This window comes from Haliaeetus albicilla, chromosome 2, assembly GCF_947461875.1.
Source record: "Haliaeetus albicilla chromosome 2, bHalAlb1.1, whole genome shotgun sequence".
NCBI classification, from domain to species: domain Eukaryota; kingdom Metazoa; phylum Chordata; class Aves; order Accipitriformes; family Accipitridae; genus Haliaeetus; species Haliaeetus albicilla.
In genome coordinates, this window is record NC_091484.1 from 14,248,407 (window position 1) to 14,263,359 (window position 14,953).

Below are 14,953 nucleotides of genomic sequence, written 5' to 3' on the forward strand. Positions count from 1 at the left end.
ACCACTGGGGTGGTGGCTGAGCATGGGCAGAGCAAGCACGGGATGGGGGCCAGGGAGCTGGGATTCAGCATCCTCTGGGTGTAAGTTCTTACTTTCTCAGCTTTCTAAATGGTAATAGGAGTGGTTTTGCCCAGTTTTGCAGGTGCAAGGAGGTGCACGTCGTGATAAGTACATATATGCATGTGTATGCGTATTTTTATATATATATATATATATATATATATACGATATTTTTCAGTGGGGGTCGAGGGTACCAAGCACTATTATTTGCAAGTATTTTTTTAGTCCCATTTGCTTTCCCCTCTTAATTCAAAGGCTTAAGCTAAATTCATGGGAGAGCACAGAAGTTGTCCCTGTAACACCCATTAGCCAGATACCCTCGGGCTCCTGGCAGCAGCCAAGCAGACCCCTGGGAGAGGAGCACCCTGGCTGGCTGCACCTTGCATGTTCCTGGGTCTGTTTCAGCCTCTCCCTGGTGCAGAGCAGCCCGCCGGGAAGCCTAACCGAAAAACCCATGAAAGGTTTGCTGCAGCAGTAACAGGTGATATTTTTATTTTGCTGGAATATTTGCTGTGGGTTAATGTGAGCTGCCCAGCTGAAATGTGGGCTGCTGCATCACAAAAAAACCATCCTCTGCTATAGCTGTGATTTCCAGCTCATGGTCTGTTCCATTCTTGTTTCCTGGCAAGGGATAATTTCAGTGATGTCCCAATATCCGTTTCTTTCTGTATGTTACACTAGATGAAAGAAGAAGAGCTGCTCTGCAATGGTCTGGTCTTCCCTGCATGAGATCGATGCTGAGAACCCCCAGGGCTGACTGAGCTCCTTTGGTGCCCCTGGACAGGGAGCTGCTCCTGCAGCATGGCTCACTGCCTGCCTACTCGTAAGGACAATACGTTTTACCCCGTCCCAGTTTTCCTAATCTGAAGTGCTGACAGGAAAGCTTTCCAGGTCAGGGTGTTTGATAAACTATATAGAAATGCTACATTTAGACTGAAATTAATATGTGTTGTCCACGTGACCACATCTGGAGTCAGCATGGAGGAGCTGCCTGCAGCGTGAGATGGTCTGCTGCTCTGTTGTATCGAGGATTAGACGCTTGGCAGAGGCAGGCTGCGACAGCGAATTAAGACACTGAGATTAGCTGATCTCTTTGAGCCATGTAAGAAATAAGCAGGTTCTCTATTGTTTGTGTTAGACATAGGCAAATTGCATTTCCTTGCATTTACCCTCAGTTACACCGTTAGTCACAGGAAAGATGGTTCTGCCCGATCCTGAGTCCCGTTTTGGCTGCAGAAAGCCCAGCGCTCTCACCCTCCTAGGGCTGTAGCGTGTTTTCCCAGTGCAGTGCATTGCGGTGCTCACACTGGTACATGTGGGATGAAAGAGAACAACATGTGTGGAGCCTTTCTGCAAAAAGAGGCTTTTTTTTTTTTTTTTGCTTTTTTTTTTTTTTAAGAGCAGGACTCTGCCCGCACTGCAGAGCAAAGGAAGCCGAGTCAAGCACAGCACCCAGTCCTCGCCCACAAGCACCACTATCTCGGTAGCTAGCAGTGGGCATGCAGGAGACTCACCAACACCAGTACAAGGTGAGGTTTTCTGTCTCATCCTCTCCAGCAGCAGACGCAGTGGCACTGGAACTGTTGCTGTGGGCTGACCTGTCTTTCCCTTTGGATTGAGCCATGATGTACCTCGCTTTGCCCTTTGGTTTTCCTTACGACACAGCAATAGCTTCCCGAGGCGTTTTTCTTGGCTCAGATTTTGACTGTATCCTTTATGTGGCTTTTATTTTTGGCCTCTGGAAAAAAAGAAAATAAACTAATTGGTGATATCAGCACACGGAGGCTGCACATCCAAATCCTGCCTCTGAAACAGCAGCCTCCGTGTGTGAGGCTCCACAAAGAGATACAGGGGCCAGGTTCAGAGACATGACTAAAATTTTGCCAGTAGCAGCAGTCCCTGGCTTAGGTGTACCCTGTTTGCGTCACTCCAAAATACTGAGCAAGGTCCTGTTAAAGGGAGATACACAAGCCTGTGCCTGCTGCCTTCCCTTGTTAGCCTTGGCTGAATTGCCAGAAATACCAAAAAGTGGGGGCCAGGTTTTCCCAATGTGCTGGTCTTGGCTTTTGGATGGGGCTGGGGGATGTTTGCAAGAGATGTGAGTAACTGTCTTGTGTCATTGACCTGCTTTTATGGGAAATGGACACAAAATGGAGAAGGAAAATGGACAGATGGGGGATGGAGCTGGCTGAGATTGAGCCCTCCTGACAAGAAACACCCCAAAGGCAAGCTGGCTGCTGGCACTGTCCCTCTGCTCTGAGAGGCCCTTCCTCACAGCCTGCACAGATCAAATAAAACTAAGAAAACATAATATTAAAAAAAAAAAAGGAGGAAAAAACATAAGGAAAAAAAAAAGGTCATATAAAAGCTCTTCACTACTTGGGCATCATCTGACCACAAGCTGCTTAGGGAGAAATATCCTGTATAGACCAGTCACCGTTCATTACAGTAGCTTTTATTCTATGCTTTGAAGCATCACCTACCAGCCAGGATAGGGTATGGGGCCAGGTGGAGGCAGGTCGGATCCAGGCAGCAGTTGCCGGGTCCAGAGACCACTGTGCGAGGAGCTGAGCTCACCGTGGGGAGCAGGGCCAGGGTCAGCAGAGCAACCAAGGGACGTCGTAAGCGTTTGCCCCTTGACTGAGCCGAGCGGCTGAACACGCGCTCTCCCGGGCACGATCCTCAGTCCTGCTCCGCTCCGGAATACGCCGGGCTGGGCTGGGCGAGGCAGGCGTGGATGCTGCCTGTGCAGTCACTGCCCGTTAGCCTATAGCTGTAGGTAATGCTTGGTTCCCTGCAACTTGTGCTTTCATTGCAAGTTGACCCTAATTTTATTTAAAATCATAAAGAAAAAGGAGGGAAAAAAAAAAGCAAGCCCAAAAAATAACATTATGCTGGAGGAAAACAGCCAGTCTAGGACTGGGGAGCACAATAATCTAATTTTGAAAAACAGCACTTAGACTCTACAACTGTAGCAGAAGAGCTTTTGATTTGAAAGCTGACATTAAAAAGCCTGGCATCTAGGAAGTATACACTTTCCTTTCCTAGTCCATAATCACTTCCTATGAAATACAAGAGCATGTACATATATGAATATTTAATTTGACAGTGATGAAGCTTTATATATTAAGTCAATGAAAATGCTGTTAAGCTCGTGGGAACAACACTACTTGTGTACTGACCTTGGAATTTGGCATCTCAAGTAACCAATGGTTATCACTTAATTTTTATGTCAACAATAAATTTAATTCCAACTTATTGGAACTATCTTTGAGAACATATCATGGTTCAACTGCAAATGAATTTTTAGTTTATATATGATAATGCTTTATCAGGGCTCTTCCCTTCTGGGAAATGAAAAACACAGAAATTCATGTACAAAGTGTCTCCCAAATTGCAGATCAGAAGTTGTCTATTTTGCAAATAGTGAGGTTAAATCAAGAAGCCTTTATTTAGTTTTTACGTATTCTCCAGGCAAATTTTCTTATCATGAGACATGCTAATGTAAAATAATGATATTCCCAGGCTTTATATGCTCTGTCTTTATTTTATGTGTCTCTAATTTAGGCAGCCATTTTGTGTTCAGTAAAAAAATTAAGTAAGGAGGAGACATCCCTTGCAGACTTTCTCCTGGAGACTTTGCTTTTGGATTTTACTCTCTTATAGTTATCTTACTGCAAAGTGTCTGTCTACAACTGCCTTTGTCTTGAACACCATACTGTGCATGAATCCAGCCTCAATATCCAGCACACAAACCGAATAGCAGCTTGTGTGATTCTATATCCACCGTTTCTACTTTATACTCTAAATGCTGACGGCAAGCTCTAAACATGGGCAAGAAGGAGAAGGTGTAATCCAAGGCAGGCGTGTTTGCTGCACTATGCTGGAGCTGCTTTCTCGGGGTGTTTCCAGAGCACTGTGCTGCAGACCGCAGCCCTTCCTCCCCTCCAAAACCCGTTCGCCCTGCACGACGTACTGACACTGATACTTTTTTCCTTCCCTACCCTCCCGAAATTCCCAGAGCTATTAACTAGGTCACGGGAGCTGGTCCCAATCCAGTAGTTTATCTAATTGCCTTTTTATAGTATATTGTGCAACTCTTTATTATCCTGTCAGAGTTCCTCTGTATGGTGCCGGAGGGGGGGAACGGGGAGGCAGAGCTGGGATGAAGCTCACTGCTGCACAGCCAGTCATGGTCGAGAGCCGAGGGTGAGCTTGTGCATCTCTGATGCTGCGAGGATGGTAACGGCCTGGGCAATAAACCTAGGAGGTGCTTTTAGCAATGGCTGGGGGCAAGGTGGACCGCTTCTGACTCCTGTGATCACATCTCTAGATACATACATACATGTCCGGGAGGGATGGCTGCTTCTCCAAGGAGCGAGCATCTGGGCTGAACTGCGTTAAGTCTGCTCTGGGCAGGCTGGTTCTTGGGCAGATGTGGCTGGGGAAGCTTCTTGGCTGGTCAGGCAGAAGGTGCCCCCCCGGCCTTCTCATCTCTGCAGCTGGCAGCTCTGCTGACGATGCCTGGCAGCGGGTTTTAGGGGTGTGGGGAAATATTGTGGCATAAGCAAGGAGGCTCTGCGGGAATCAGGGGGTTACACACCTGCATTCGGACATCCATGCTTTTTGTCAGTATTACAGAGGAGGATGAAGATGGGCATGCAGGAATTGCCTTAAGTCCCCTTCTTCACGGGGACCCATTTCGGACACGATTTGCAGCACAGTGGCTTTGAGGCAGTTCACAGCCCACCGAAGCCCATGAGAATCAAATCCTTTGGGATTTGGGAGCCTGACTATGCAGTGAACTAGGAGCGATGCTCGTCCTGCTCCCAAATAATCACACCTTCATGCACCTGCCACTGTGTTGTGCCATCCAGCAGCCTGGAGAGGGTCTGTCGGTGAGGGCTGTAGAAAGACAATTCACTCGGGGTTGACCTTTCCTGCTTTTCTGAAATGATTTGGGAGCACGAATAGCTCTTTTCCCTCAGTTTATTAATCAGAAGACTCAGCCACAAGCCCCCCACTCCCCGAGCCTGCTCTGTGGAGATAAGGCAGAGTCGCTCCTCCGGCTGGATCTGCCGGTGCCTGGGGAGGGTGGGGGAGGTCTGGGGGAGCTGTTCCCCGCAGGAACAGGGCTGCACACCCCCAGCCCTGCCAGGGTTGCCTGGCGGGGGACGAGACCCTCAGCCCACCCCGGGGAGCGGGTGCAGAGAAAGCAGTCAGTGCCAGAAACCCCCAGCGTCAGCCCCGGGCAGAGGGGAGGGCTACGGCTCGTTTGCAGGTTCTCTCTTTCCTTTTAGCTTCATCTGAGATGACTTGCAGCTCAAACACCCCCCTGGGACCCGCTAACCTTTGGATAAGGTTTGGCTCCGTTATCCTGCTTGGGCTAATTAAGAGTTAGGGGGAGCCCAGGAGTGACGCGGCTGCCTCCGTCCATCCATCCATCCATCCATCCATCCCTCCCTCCCACCATCCGCCCCTCCAGCCTCCCCCCTTGCTCGCTCCGCTCCGGCTCCCCGGCGGAGCGGCGCGCTGCAGGCGGCGATGGGGAGAGAAGCAGAGGTAAATGCCCCGACCCTCCTCTCCATTTCTCGGGCTTCGCTTTCCTCTCTTCCTCTGCCTCTTTCCTCTATTCCGCCCCCCCCCCTTTTGTTTTTTTTTTCTTTTTCTGTGTGCTTTACCCCTGGTTTTCGCCGCCGGTACAAATTCAGGGGGTCTTTTTTTTCCAGCCGCTGCTGCAGAAAGTCTTTTTCTCCCTCCTCTGGAACGGGGCAGGAGGAAGCCGCCGTCCCGCGGGCTGAGGCATCCCTGGGGAGGTGTTTCTAGCCAGGCAGCAAGGCAGGGTGCTGCCGGGGGGGCTCCGGGGTGCGCCCCACCAGCGGCGGGGGCAGGCGGTGGGTGCGGGCTCAGCTTCCCGGCGTTAGAACCGGGCGTGGGATTAGCGAGTGGGCGTAGAGGCACCCCCGGCAGCCTCCACTCCCCAGCTCCTGTATCCCTCGGCCCCCCTGCGGCCCCTGAACTCCTCAGCATCCCCCCGGCATCCCCTGCATCTCCTGCACCCCCCCACTTTCCTATTCGCCTCGGTGTCCGCCAAGGCTGGGCAGGCAGCCGGGGCTTTGCCGGGGGTGTTAGGGTGAGGGGTCCCTCGGGCAAGGAGGGGACACTGCCGCATCCAGCAGCGGGAAGAAAGATCCGCCGCCCCCAGGGCATCCCCGCCCGGAGAAACGGTCCGGGTCAGCAGGCAGGGACGGAGGGTCCCGCAGCCCACGCAGGGAGCCCCTGCCTCGGGGAAAGCCTCTCCGCACCGGCCCGGCGAAGCTGGACTTATTTTCAAGCTCCCTGTGTTGTTTTTTTTTTTGTTTGGCTGGTTTGTTTGGGTTTGGGTTGGAAGGGGTTTTTTTTTGTTTGGATGGGTTTGTGTTTTTTTTAATTTGGTTTGGGGTTTTTTGTTGTTTTTATTATTTTTTTCCTACGAACTATCTCCTGAGCCCAGTACGTCCCTAATACGCTGGATGCTCAAGGAGCAGCCGAAAGCCGGTCTCCACCACCCTTGGCGTGATGCCGGTGGCTGGGACCCCCTTCCCTGGCCCGGGGCGGTGTGTGTGGGGGGATGCGGCGCGGTGCCCCGGCGGGGCCGCACCGGGACTGCCCGGGGGCTGCAGCAGTGCCCCGCCGGCTCCCAGCCGGGGCAGGGCCGAGGTTTGGGGGTGCCGGGGCAGAGGAGGGGATGTGCTAGACGGGTTTAGGAAGTATTCACGCACCAGACAGCGGTTTGGGTGAATTTTCGTTCCTTCCTCCGTGATGCCCCCTGCAGCCGCCAGAACCAGGTCTCCTTCATGTCTTCTCTCACAATGAACTTGTCTTAGGCTAAATTAAAAAAAAAGAAAAAAAAAGAAAAAAAAAAGAAGAAGAAATCGTTGAATTTATCCCCCGAGGTGTTCATTGTAGCAGTCCTTTTCCAGGACTGTAAAGAGACGAAACGGCGACTGCGGCAGCCGAGGGCAGCAGTGACGGCCCGAGCCCCTCGCGTCCTCCTCCCCTTGATTTTAATTGTCCCCGGTGAAACCCCAGCCCGCCGCGGCCCTGGGGGCGGGCAGGGCCCTGCTAAACCCGGGGCGAAAGCCTGCCCCGCTTGGCTTTCTCGACCTATTTGTGCGCTGACATGTAATAATTTCTCCGCAAAGCCAAGGATGCGCCTCGCTTAGCCGCCTTCCCCCTCCCCGCAGAGGAGCGGTTGCTATAAAAAAGCCCCATTTTGGGGGGCAGTCTGCTACAAAAGCCCCCCGCGCCGGGAGCCGAGAGACCCCCCCTTAGGGATAAAGTCCTCACCGGGGCCTTTTTTTTTTTTTTTTTTGACACATTTCAGCCACTTTGCACCCAATTTCCTTTTGGATTCTGGCAGAAAGGAAAAAAAAAAAAAAGGTGTTTAAGTTTTTTTTCCTTGGAGCCGGGTGGGGGGTTCTCTCCCCACCTCTGCTCGGTGCCGCATCCCACCTGCAACTGCAGCCCCAGCGCTCCCTCCCCGCTCCCTCAACAACGATATTACGAAATAATTTAGAGCTGGCTTTTCCGCCCATCTATAGTAAAAAAATATTCTTTTTTTACCTTCCAAAGCGGCAAACGAAACACAGATTCCCCCCCGGCCCTTTCAAGGAACATCTATTTTTTTATAAAACAACGATGCAAACGATCCCCCCGCAGCAGAGGGGGACGTGCTCTCACACACACCGCCCCAAAATGCCAGCGCTCCCCCTGCCACCCTGGACTTGTCTTTGCCAGAGCACAGGACAGGGATTTCTCGTTGCCGTTGTTTGCTCAACTCGGAAATATTTTAAATAAAGAAAAAAATCGTAAGGCTTTTTAATTACAAATAAGCATAAGCATTTGGAAGCAAAACGAAAATACCGGTTTGGGTGGGCTTTTTAAGCAAAGGAGACTCTCTACATTAGATCGTGGGGACCAAGAGGAGAAATCCGCAGCCGATATCCCCGCGGGCTGCCGGTGTCCCGCAGACGCCGGCGCGGTTCCGCGGGGCAAAGGCGCTGCCGCCCGGCTGCGAGCCCCGGGCGGGAACGGGAACCCGTTTCCCTCCGTTTTCGGAGCACGCAGATGACAGGAGTCGTTACAGGCAGCTAAACCCTCGATCCCTGGGCGCAGGTTTCCACACACCACTGCGCTCCGCAGCTATGGCAGGACACGCTGCCCAAGCTGCCCCCGCCGCTGCCCCCAGCCTCCATAGGGGCCGCACGTTTTGGGGGGAAGAAAAACGAAAAAGGAGGGCGTACGAGGAGGAAAATTCCGTTAAGAACCGGTCGAGAACCGTTTGTCCGCCTCTTCAACGGGGCTCTTTTGTTCGCCGTGGGGAAGGGGCTGGCGGCCGGGGGCCCCGCGGCGCGGCTGTGGGGCAGGCTGTGGGGCAGAGCGGGCAGCGCAGGGGCTGCGGAGCCGGGGGCGGGGGGGAAGGACGGGGCGGGGGGGGGGTCCGCGCTGCGGCGCTGCTGCTGGCGGGGCCCGGCGGGCGTGGGTGGGGCGGGGAGGGGGGGTGAAGGCTGGGCTTGGCCGGGGAGGCTGGTACCTCCCCCAGAAATGCAGCAATTCTCTCCCCTCTCCCTCTTCTCTCCGCGAGGTGGGCGCACTGCGATGGAGACGCGGCGCGCTCTGCCAGGGGCTTGCTCTGCCCGTCTGGTGACAGCCGCCGGCTGCTGACAGCCCCCCCCCCCGGCCATCCCCGCCCGGCTCGCCCCCCGATCCCGCCGCGAGGGCCGGCGGAGCGCCGCGGAGCGGAGCGGGCGGCGGGACGTGCGGGCCTGCACCTCCCCGCAGCGGTGTCATGCCCCTGGGCACCCCGGCCGGGAGCCGCTCGCACTGCGCCGGGACGCGGAGGTAGCGGCTCGGAGCAGCCCCCCCCCGTAGCGGCCGCCCCCCACCCCCTCGCCGGGCGCCGAGGTCCCCGCCGCCGCCCCGCCGCTCCCCCGCCCCGTCGGGTCTCTCCGTCCCCGAGGGTCTCCGAGCAGCGGAGCCGGCCAGCCGGCCACCATGGCCACCCTCCTCCGCAGCAAGCTTTCCAACGTGGCCACCTCGGTGTCCAACAAGTCCCAGGCGAAGGTGAGCGGCATGTTCGCGAGGATGGGCTTCCAGGCGGCCACCGACGAGGAGGCGGTAGGCTTCGCCCACTGCGACGACCTGGACATGGAGCACCGGCAAGGGCTGCAGATGGACATCCTCAAGTCCGACGGCGGCGAGGAGGGGGGCGAGCCCCCCCTGGAAGGCGACATCCACTACCAGCGGGACGGCACCGGGCCCCTGCCGCCCTCCGCCTCCAAGGAGGCGGGCGTCTGCTCGGAGCTCTCCGGGCAGGGCAAGCCCAAGATCACGGCCTGGGAGGCGGGCTGGAACGTCACCAACGCCATCCAGGTACGACCGCCACCGCGCCGGCACACCGCCGGGCACCGGGGAGCGCTCCCCGGCCCCGCTCCCGCTCCCCGCTCCGCGCCCGGCCGGCAGCCCCGGGCTTGATCGCAAGCCCGCTGCGGGGAAAAAAAGGAAAGAAAAAACAGAGGAAAGACAGAGGAAACATGGGGGGGGGGGGAGGAAAAAGATTAAAAAAGGAAAGGAAAAAAGCGCAAACCCGGATCGCTGCTGCTTTGCCCCCCGCCCCCCGAATACGGCGCAGAGCCCGGGAGGGGCGCCGGGCCCCAAGCCACGTCCCGCTGCGCCTCCCCGCGGGGCCGGGCTGGCGGGGGTCCCCGTCGGGCCGCCCCGGCACATGGGCCGGGGGCGAGGGGGGAACCCGGGGGGCCAGGGCTGATGGTGGGGGCTGCGCCGGGGTGGGCCCGGGCCGGCTTCTCGGCTCTGGGGGTCTTGGTGCACTGCAAGGGGCTGGGGACAGAGAGGGTAGAGGTCGGGGCAAAACCCGGGCGGCAAAACCGTGCTCGCTTGTTCTGGGTGCTCCGGGGTGAGATTATGCGGGTGTGCGTGAGTGTGCGGGTTGTGATCGCGCGGGTGTGATTGGGGGGGGGGTGGAACGTCAGAGAGAAAGGAGGGGTGCGTTATCGTGTGTGGCCGTGATTGCATGGCGTGACTGTGCGACCGATTGCGTGGGTGTGATGGTGTGCAAGCGAGACAGCGAGCGTGCATGTGACTGCGACTGTGTGACTGCGTGTGCCTGGGTACAGGTGCCTGCCTGGTGAGACAAGCAACACGGTTTCCATTTTGTCTCTTTCCAGGGGATGTTTGTTCTGGGCCTGCCCTATGCCATCCTTCATGGTGGATACCTAGGACTCTTTTTAATAATTTTCGCTGCAGTGGTTTGCTGCTACACTGGGAAAATCCTTATTGCCTGTCTTTATGAAGAGAATGAGGATGGGGAGATAGTCAGGGTGAGAGACTCCTATGTGGACATAGCAAACGCGTGCTGCGCGCCTCGCTTCCCCACCCTCGGAGGCAGAATTGTGAACGTGGCTCAGATCATTGAACTGGTCATGACCTGCATCCTCTATGTGGTGGTCAGTGGGAACCTGATGTACAACAGCTTCCCCAACCTGCCCGTCTCCCAGAAGTCATGGTCCATCATTGCCACGGCAGTGCTCCTGCCTTGCGCGTTCTTGAAGAACCTCAAGGCAGTCTCCAAGTTCAGCTTGCTCTGCACATTAGCCCACTTTGTGATCAACATCTTGGTGATCGCCTACTGCCTCTCCAGGGCACGTGACTGGGCCTGGGACAAAGTCAAGTTTTACATCGATGTAAAGAAGTTTCCCATCTCCATCGGCATCATTGTCTTCAGCTACACCTCTCAGATCTTTCTGCCTTCCTTGGAGGGGAACATGCAGAACCCCAAGGAGTTTCATTGCATGATGAACTGGACTCACATAGCAGCTTGCATCCTTAAGGGACTCTTTGCCTTGGTCGCCTATCTGACCTGGGCTGACGAGACCAAGGAAGTCATTACAGACAACTTGCCGTCCACCATTAGGGCAGTAGTCAACATTTTCTTGGTGGCCAAAGCCTTGCTCTCCTACCCCTTGCCGTTCTTTGCAGCTGTGGAAGTCCTGGAGCGATCCCTTTTCCAAGATGGAAACAGGGCATTCTTCCCCAACTGCTACGGGGGTGACGGGCGGCTCAAATCCTGGGGACTCACCCTCAGATGTGCCCTGGTAGTTTTCACCCTGCTCATGGCTATCTATGTCCCGCATTTTGCCCTCTTGATGGGTCTTACTGGGAGCCTCACAGGCGCAGGGCTTTGTTTCCTGCTCCCCAGTCTTTTCCACCTCAAACTCTTGTGGAGGAAGCTCTTGTGGCACCATGTCTTCTTTGATGTTGCCATTTTCGTTATAGGTGGTATCTGCAGCGTCTCTGGGTTCATCCACTCTTTAGAAGGCCTCATAGAGGCCTTCAGAACCAACGCTGAAGACTAAGGAGGGGCCAGAGTCGGCTGCAGTAAGAGAATCGCATCAAACATCCGCATAGCCAAATAATTCTGCATCCCTTTAATGGAAAGAGTCATTATTTTCGTTACGTGCATACAACAAATTCTATGTCATAGAATCTGCAAATTAAAGGAAATAAGAACAGATTAAAGTGTTTGCCCTGCCGTCTTTTTAAACAAGCTAAGAGTTAAATATATTTTTTTGTTATTTAGAATTTTTTGAAGGAAATTATCTGGTGCCCCACCCCTATCTCCTCACTCGTTGCCTGAAGCTTGGCCCCCCGCGAATGACCTGTTGGGAAACAGTCGCAGTTTTCAATACTCCTTACAGATATGCAATTCAGTGTTTCAGGAGCTGAAACACAGGTGCCGATCCGATGGGATTGGGTTACTGCGCTCACAGACAGAAGCGAACCAGCCGTGGGTGCTGGGAGCAGGGACCTTCATTTTACACTGTGTGAGATGGATGTAGATCAGACCTAGATTGTACGACCAGCCCAACAAGTCCAAGCAGCGGCTGATGACCAGCGATGCCAGTTACCTGCAATGTTTACACCGTAGTCACATAGATGTCAGGACAGCTTAATTCTTCCATCTGAATTCACACCGAGGAACGGCGCTTCCCATCGATTACAATGTTTTGCCTCTGGTTGGAATCGCAGACCTGGAGTCCGCTTCTCGGTGACTTTTTGTTTTGTTTTGTTTTAACGATTGTTATTTCTAAATTATGAAAAGTTAAAAAAAAATAATTGTTGGATTTGACGTCGTTCAGGATACAGGAACAAAACTACGACACAATTCATTCTGTGCAATCTACCAGATCCGTGGAGCTGTTTCCAATGTACGTGTGGTGTCATTGTGATAAATAAGATGAAAAATGTATATCAGAAAAAAAAATCTATCTTTAACATATAATGTGGTACATAAATATATCAAATAAAGAGAAAACATAGCCGATGAGGCTGGCCTCGTTCGTGGGGGGGTCGGAGGAGCTGGGCAGGGGCAGAGGGAGGTTCATCCTCCCCGCGCCCGCTCGCACTGGGGGGTGAGGCGTGGGGCTACTGCACATCCTTGATGGTAACGGAGGGGTAGCGCTGGGTTGTCACCCACAGTGGGATTAAGCTGTTTGCAAGAGGTAGGACACTTATATTTTGAGAAGGAGTCGTCCTACAGTTGGGTGGGGGGGCTGCTTTCGCCCCCCCCCCAGCTTTGCTTTATCCCGTAGTGCTCAGAATCCAGAGATGGAGGGAGTTTGCAGAGGTACCCTGAGACTTTTGTTCTTGTGAAGGAGGAGAAAGAAAAAAAAAAGCACCCTCACAAACAAACAAATGCAGTGGAGGGGGGGGAAATAAACGAAATAATGGGCTGGGGGTATCACCTGGCTCGAACCACTCACTCTGCCCTGGTCACGGGTGCGGAACGTGGGGCTGATCCCCGCGGCGGGGGCGGCCGCCCCCGCCGCGGGGATCAGCCCCACGTTCCGCACCCGTGACCGAAGACACCTCGATTGACACCGATTTAGAAGCCACAACAACTAATTCGTTGTCCGCCCGCTGCACAGCGGAGGATGAGGACTGGGGGGGGGGGGGGGACGGGGGGGACACCCACGGGCAGCGCTCCCGCAGCCCCGGGAGAGCAAAGGTCCCCAAATCATGTCCACCCCCGGTAGGGACTGGGGTCCCGTGTGTCCCCCCCCCGCCCTCGTCCTGCCCCGACGGCAGCGGGCAGCTCCGCAATGCGGTACCGGGGCGGGCTGGGGGGGGCACAAACCGGGAAAAGGGGCTTCGGCCAGGAGCCGGGGCGGGGGGTGTCCCTTCCCTGAGAAAACAATATTTCGGGCGGTTTCCTCCGAATAACCTGTGATGAACCACCCCGCCGGCAGCCACCGGCAGCCAAACCTGCCCTCACCCCCTGCAGGTCCCCGTGTCCCCCCCCTCCTCCCGGTCCCCCCCCGCCCCGCCGCAGCCCCGGGACCTCGGCGGCAGCGCAGCGCCCTCGCCCGACGGCGCGGCCCGGCCCGGCCCGGGAACCATCCCATCGAGCCGCCCAGGATGCGGGGAGGCTGCTCCTCCTCCTTCATGAGTGCTTGCTGCTTTTTTTCTTCTGCCGTGAGCTCTCTGTTCCAGCTCTGTTTTCTCCCTAGGGTGCTGAGAAGGGACCAGCATGGGAGAAGATCCAGCTTATCTTCTCCCTGCCCTGTGTAGGGCTGAGATAACCCCTCGGTTCCTGGGAGTAAGCGGAGAACTGAGGAGCCCTTCGCAGGTTAACGCCACACTCCTCTGCACATCTGTGGTTTGCATCTGCTTTGCACGCGCGGGTTTTAGGATCCGTTTCTCCCTGCATTCCCCATTTGGATGGCAGGAGTGTACGGGTGCAGCCAGGACGGCTGCCGTGCCGTGCCGCAGCGGTAGCACAGCTCGCTCGCCTCTTCTTGCGGACAGCTGGCTGCGTGTGGATGGGGGATGCTCACAGACTAACCTGGCTCCTGTCTTTGTGTTTTTCAGGGGCCAAAGGTTTTCCGGTTTGGGGCACATGATGATAGAAACCTTTTTACGAAGCTTTAACTTTGCAGAGGTTTTAAACCTAATTCAGCGCTCCCCCCCCACACTTGTGAACAGAAATGGCTCCTGCTTTGAGTGTATTTGGGGTCTAAGATGATTTGTGCTCTTTTTGCTACAGTGGGGGAAAGTCAGGGCAGCCAAAGGCTCCTTGTCTCTATTCCTCAGGGTGCAGAGAAGGGGAGCACAAGCAGAGAGTGCCCTCAGCCCCTGCAAGGGCACCTCAAATCCCCAAGTCCCGCCTAGGCACAGCCCCCCCAAGCCCCATGAGACACCGCCTGGCTGGAGGGACTCTGCGAGGCATTTCTGCCTCCCCTGTGACGCCTGGCAGCGGGCTGTGCGGGTCCCAGGGATGACAGGGCATCTCAGCATCTGGCTCGCTGCAATTTTCAGCTGTGGTAAAGCCAGCGATTATCCAGAGGGCCCCAACGGGCTTTGTCTCACTGTCTGTTTTGCTCAAGCGCTTTCCTCTGTCTTTCTGCCGGGTGCCGACGCACACTCGCGGCTGACGTGAGATGAGCTTGCGAAATGAGCCCGCTCAGCAAGCTGGAGCAATAAGCCGAGGCTTTGTCCTCTAAACTTGTCCGTGGCTGGAATGAGTGCGGCTGTTGGTGCAACCCTTGTGACTTGGGCTTGAAATACAGGCAGCCCCCTCCAGCCTGCTGCAGCAGACATTTTGATGCTGTGCTGATGCTAGTGAAAGCGTACATGAACCAGTGTTGTGGGAGATGTGCAGTCTTTAAAGCAGGGATGCAGTGGACTGAGCAAAATAAACCCCAAAATAGCAGCAGGTTTAACTTGGACAAAGCAGAAATCTTCTGAAAAGCCAGCACGATGGCAAAGTCTGATCTCTGTTCCAAACGGCTTTTGTCTGCAGCTTCGTAGCTTCTGGTCATGTGCTGCAGCAATC

General features: G+C 55.1%; 1 protein-coding gene and 1 long non-coding RNA gene across 3 annotated transcripts; one reads left to right on the plus strand and one right to left on the minus strand.

Moving 5' to 3' along the window:
* Nucleotides 1–1,396: 1,396 nt before the first annotated feature.
* LOC138690033 (uncharacterized) lies at nt 1,397–7,783 on the minus strand. Its single transcript, XR_011328797.1, has 3 exons — nt 7,666–7,783; nt 6,822–6,927; nt 1,397–1,798 (listed from the first exon to the last, which is right to left on the minus strand). It is a non-coding gene; the product is annotated as an uncharacterized lncRNA (long non-coding RNA).
* On the plus strand, nt 3,400–12,442 carry SLC32A1 (solute carrier family 32 member 1). Of its 2 annotated transcripts, XM_069807083.1 has the most exons (3): nt 3,400–5,622; nt 8,687–9,474; nt 10,287–12,442. In XM_069807083.1, exons 2-3 carry the CDS (start codon nt 9,097–9,099, stop codon nt 11,472–11,474), a joined length of 1,566 nt encoding a protein of 521 aa, XP_069663184.1. In that variant the 5' UTR covers nt 3,400–5,622; nt 8,687–9,096; the 3' UTR covers nt 11,475–12,442. The 2 variants fall into 2 exon arrangements, with proteins under 2 accessions (XP_069663184.1, XP_069663177.1); XM_069807076.1 differs by lacking the exon at nt 3,400–5,622 and having other exon boundaries at nt 8,564–9,474.
* Nucleotides 12,443–14,953: the final 2,511 nt, after the last annotated feature.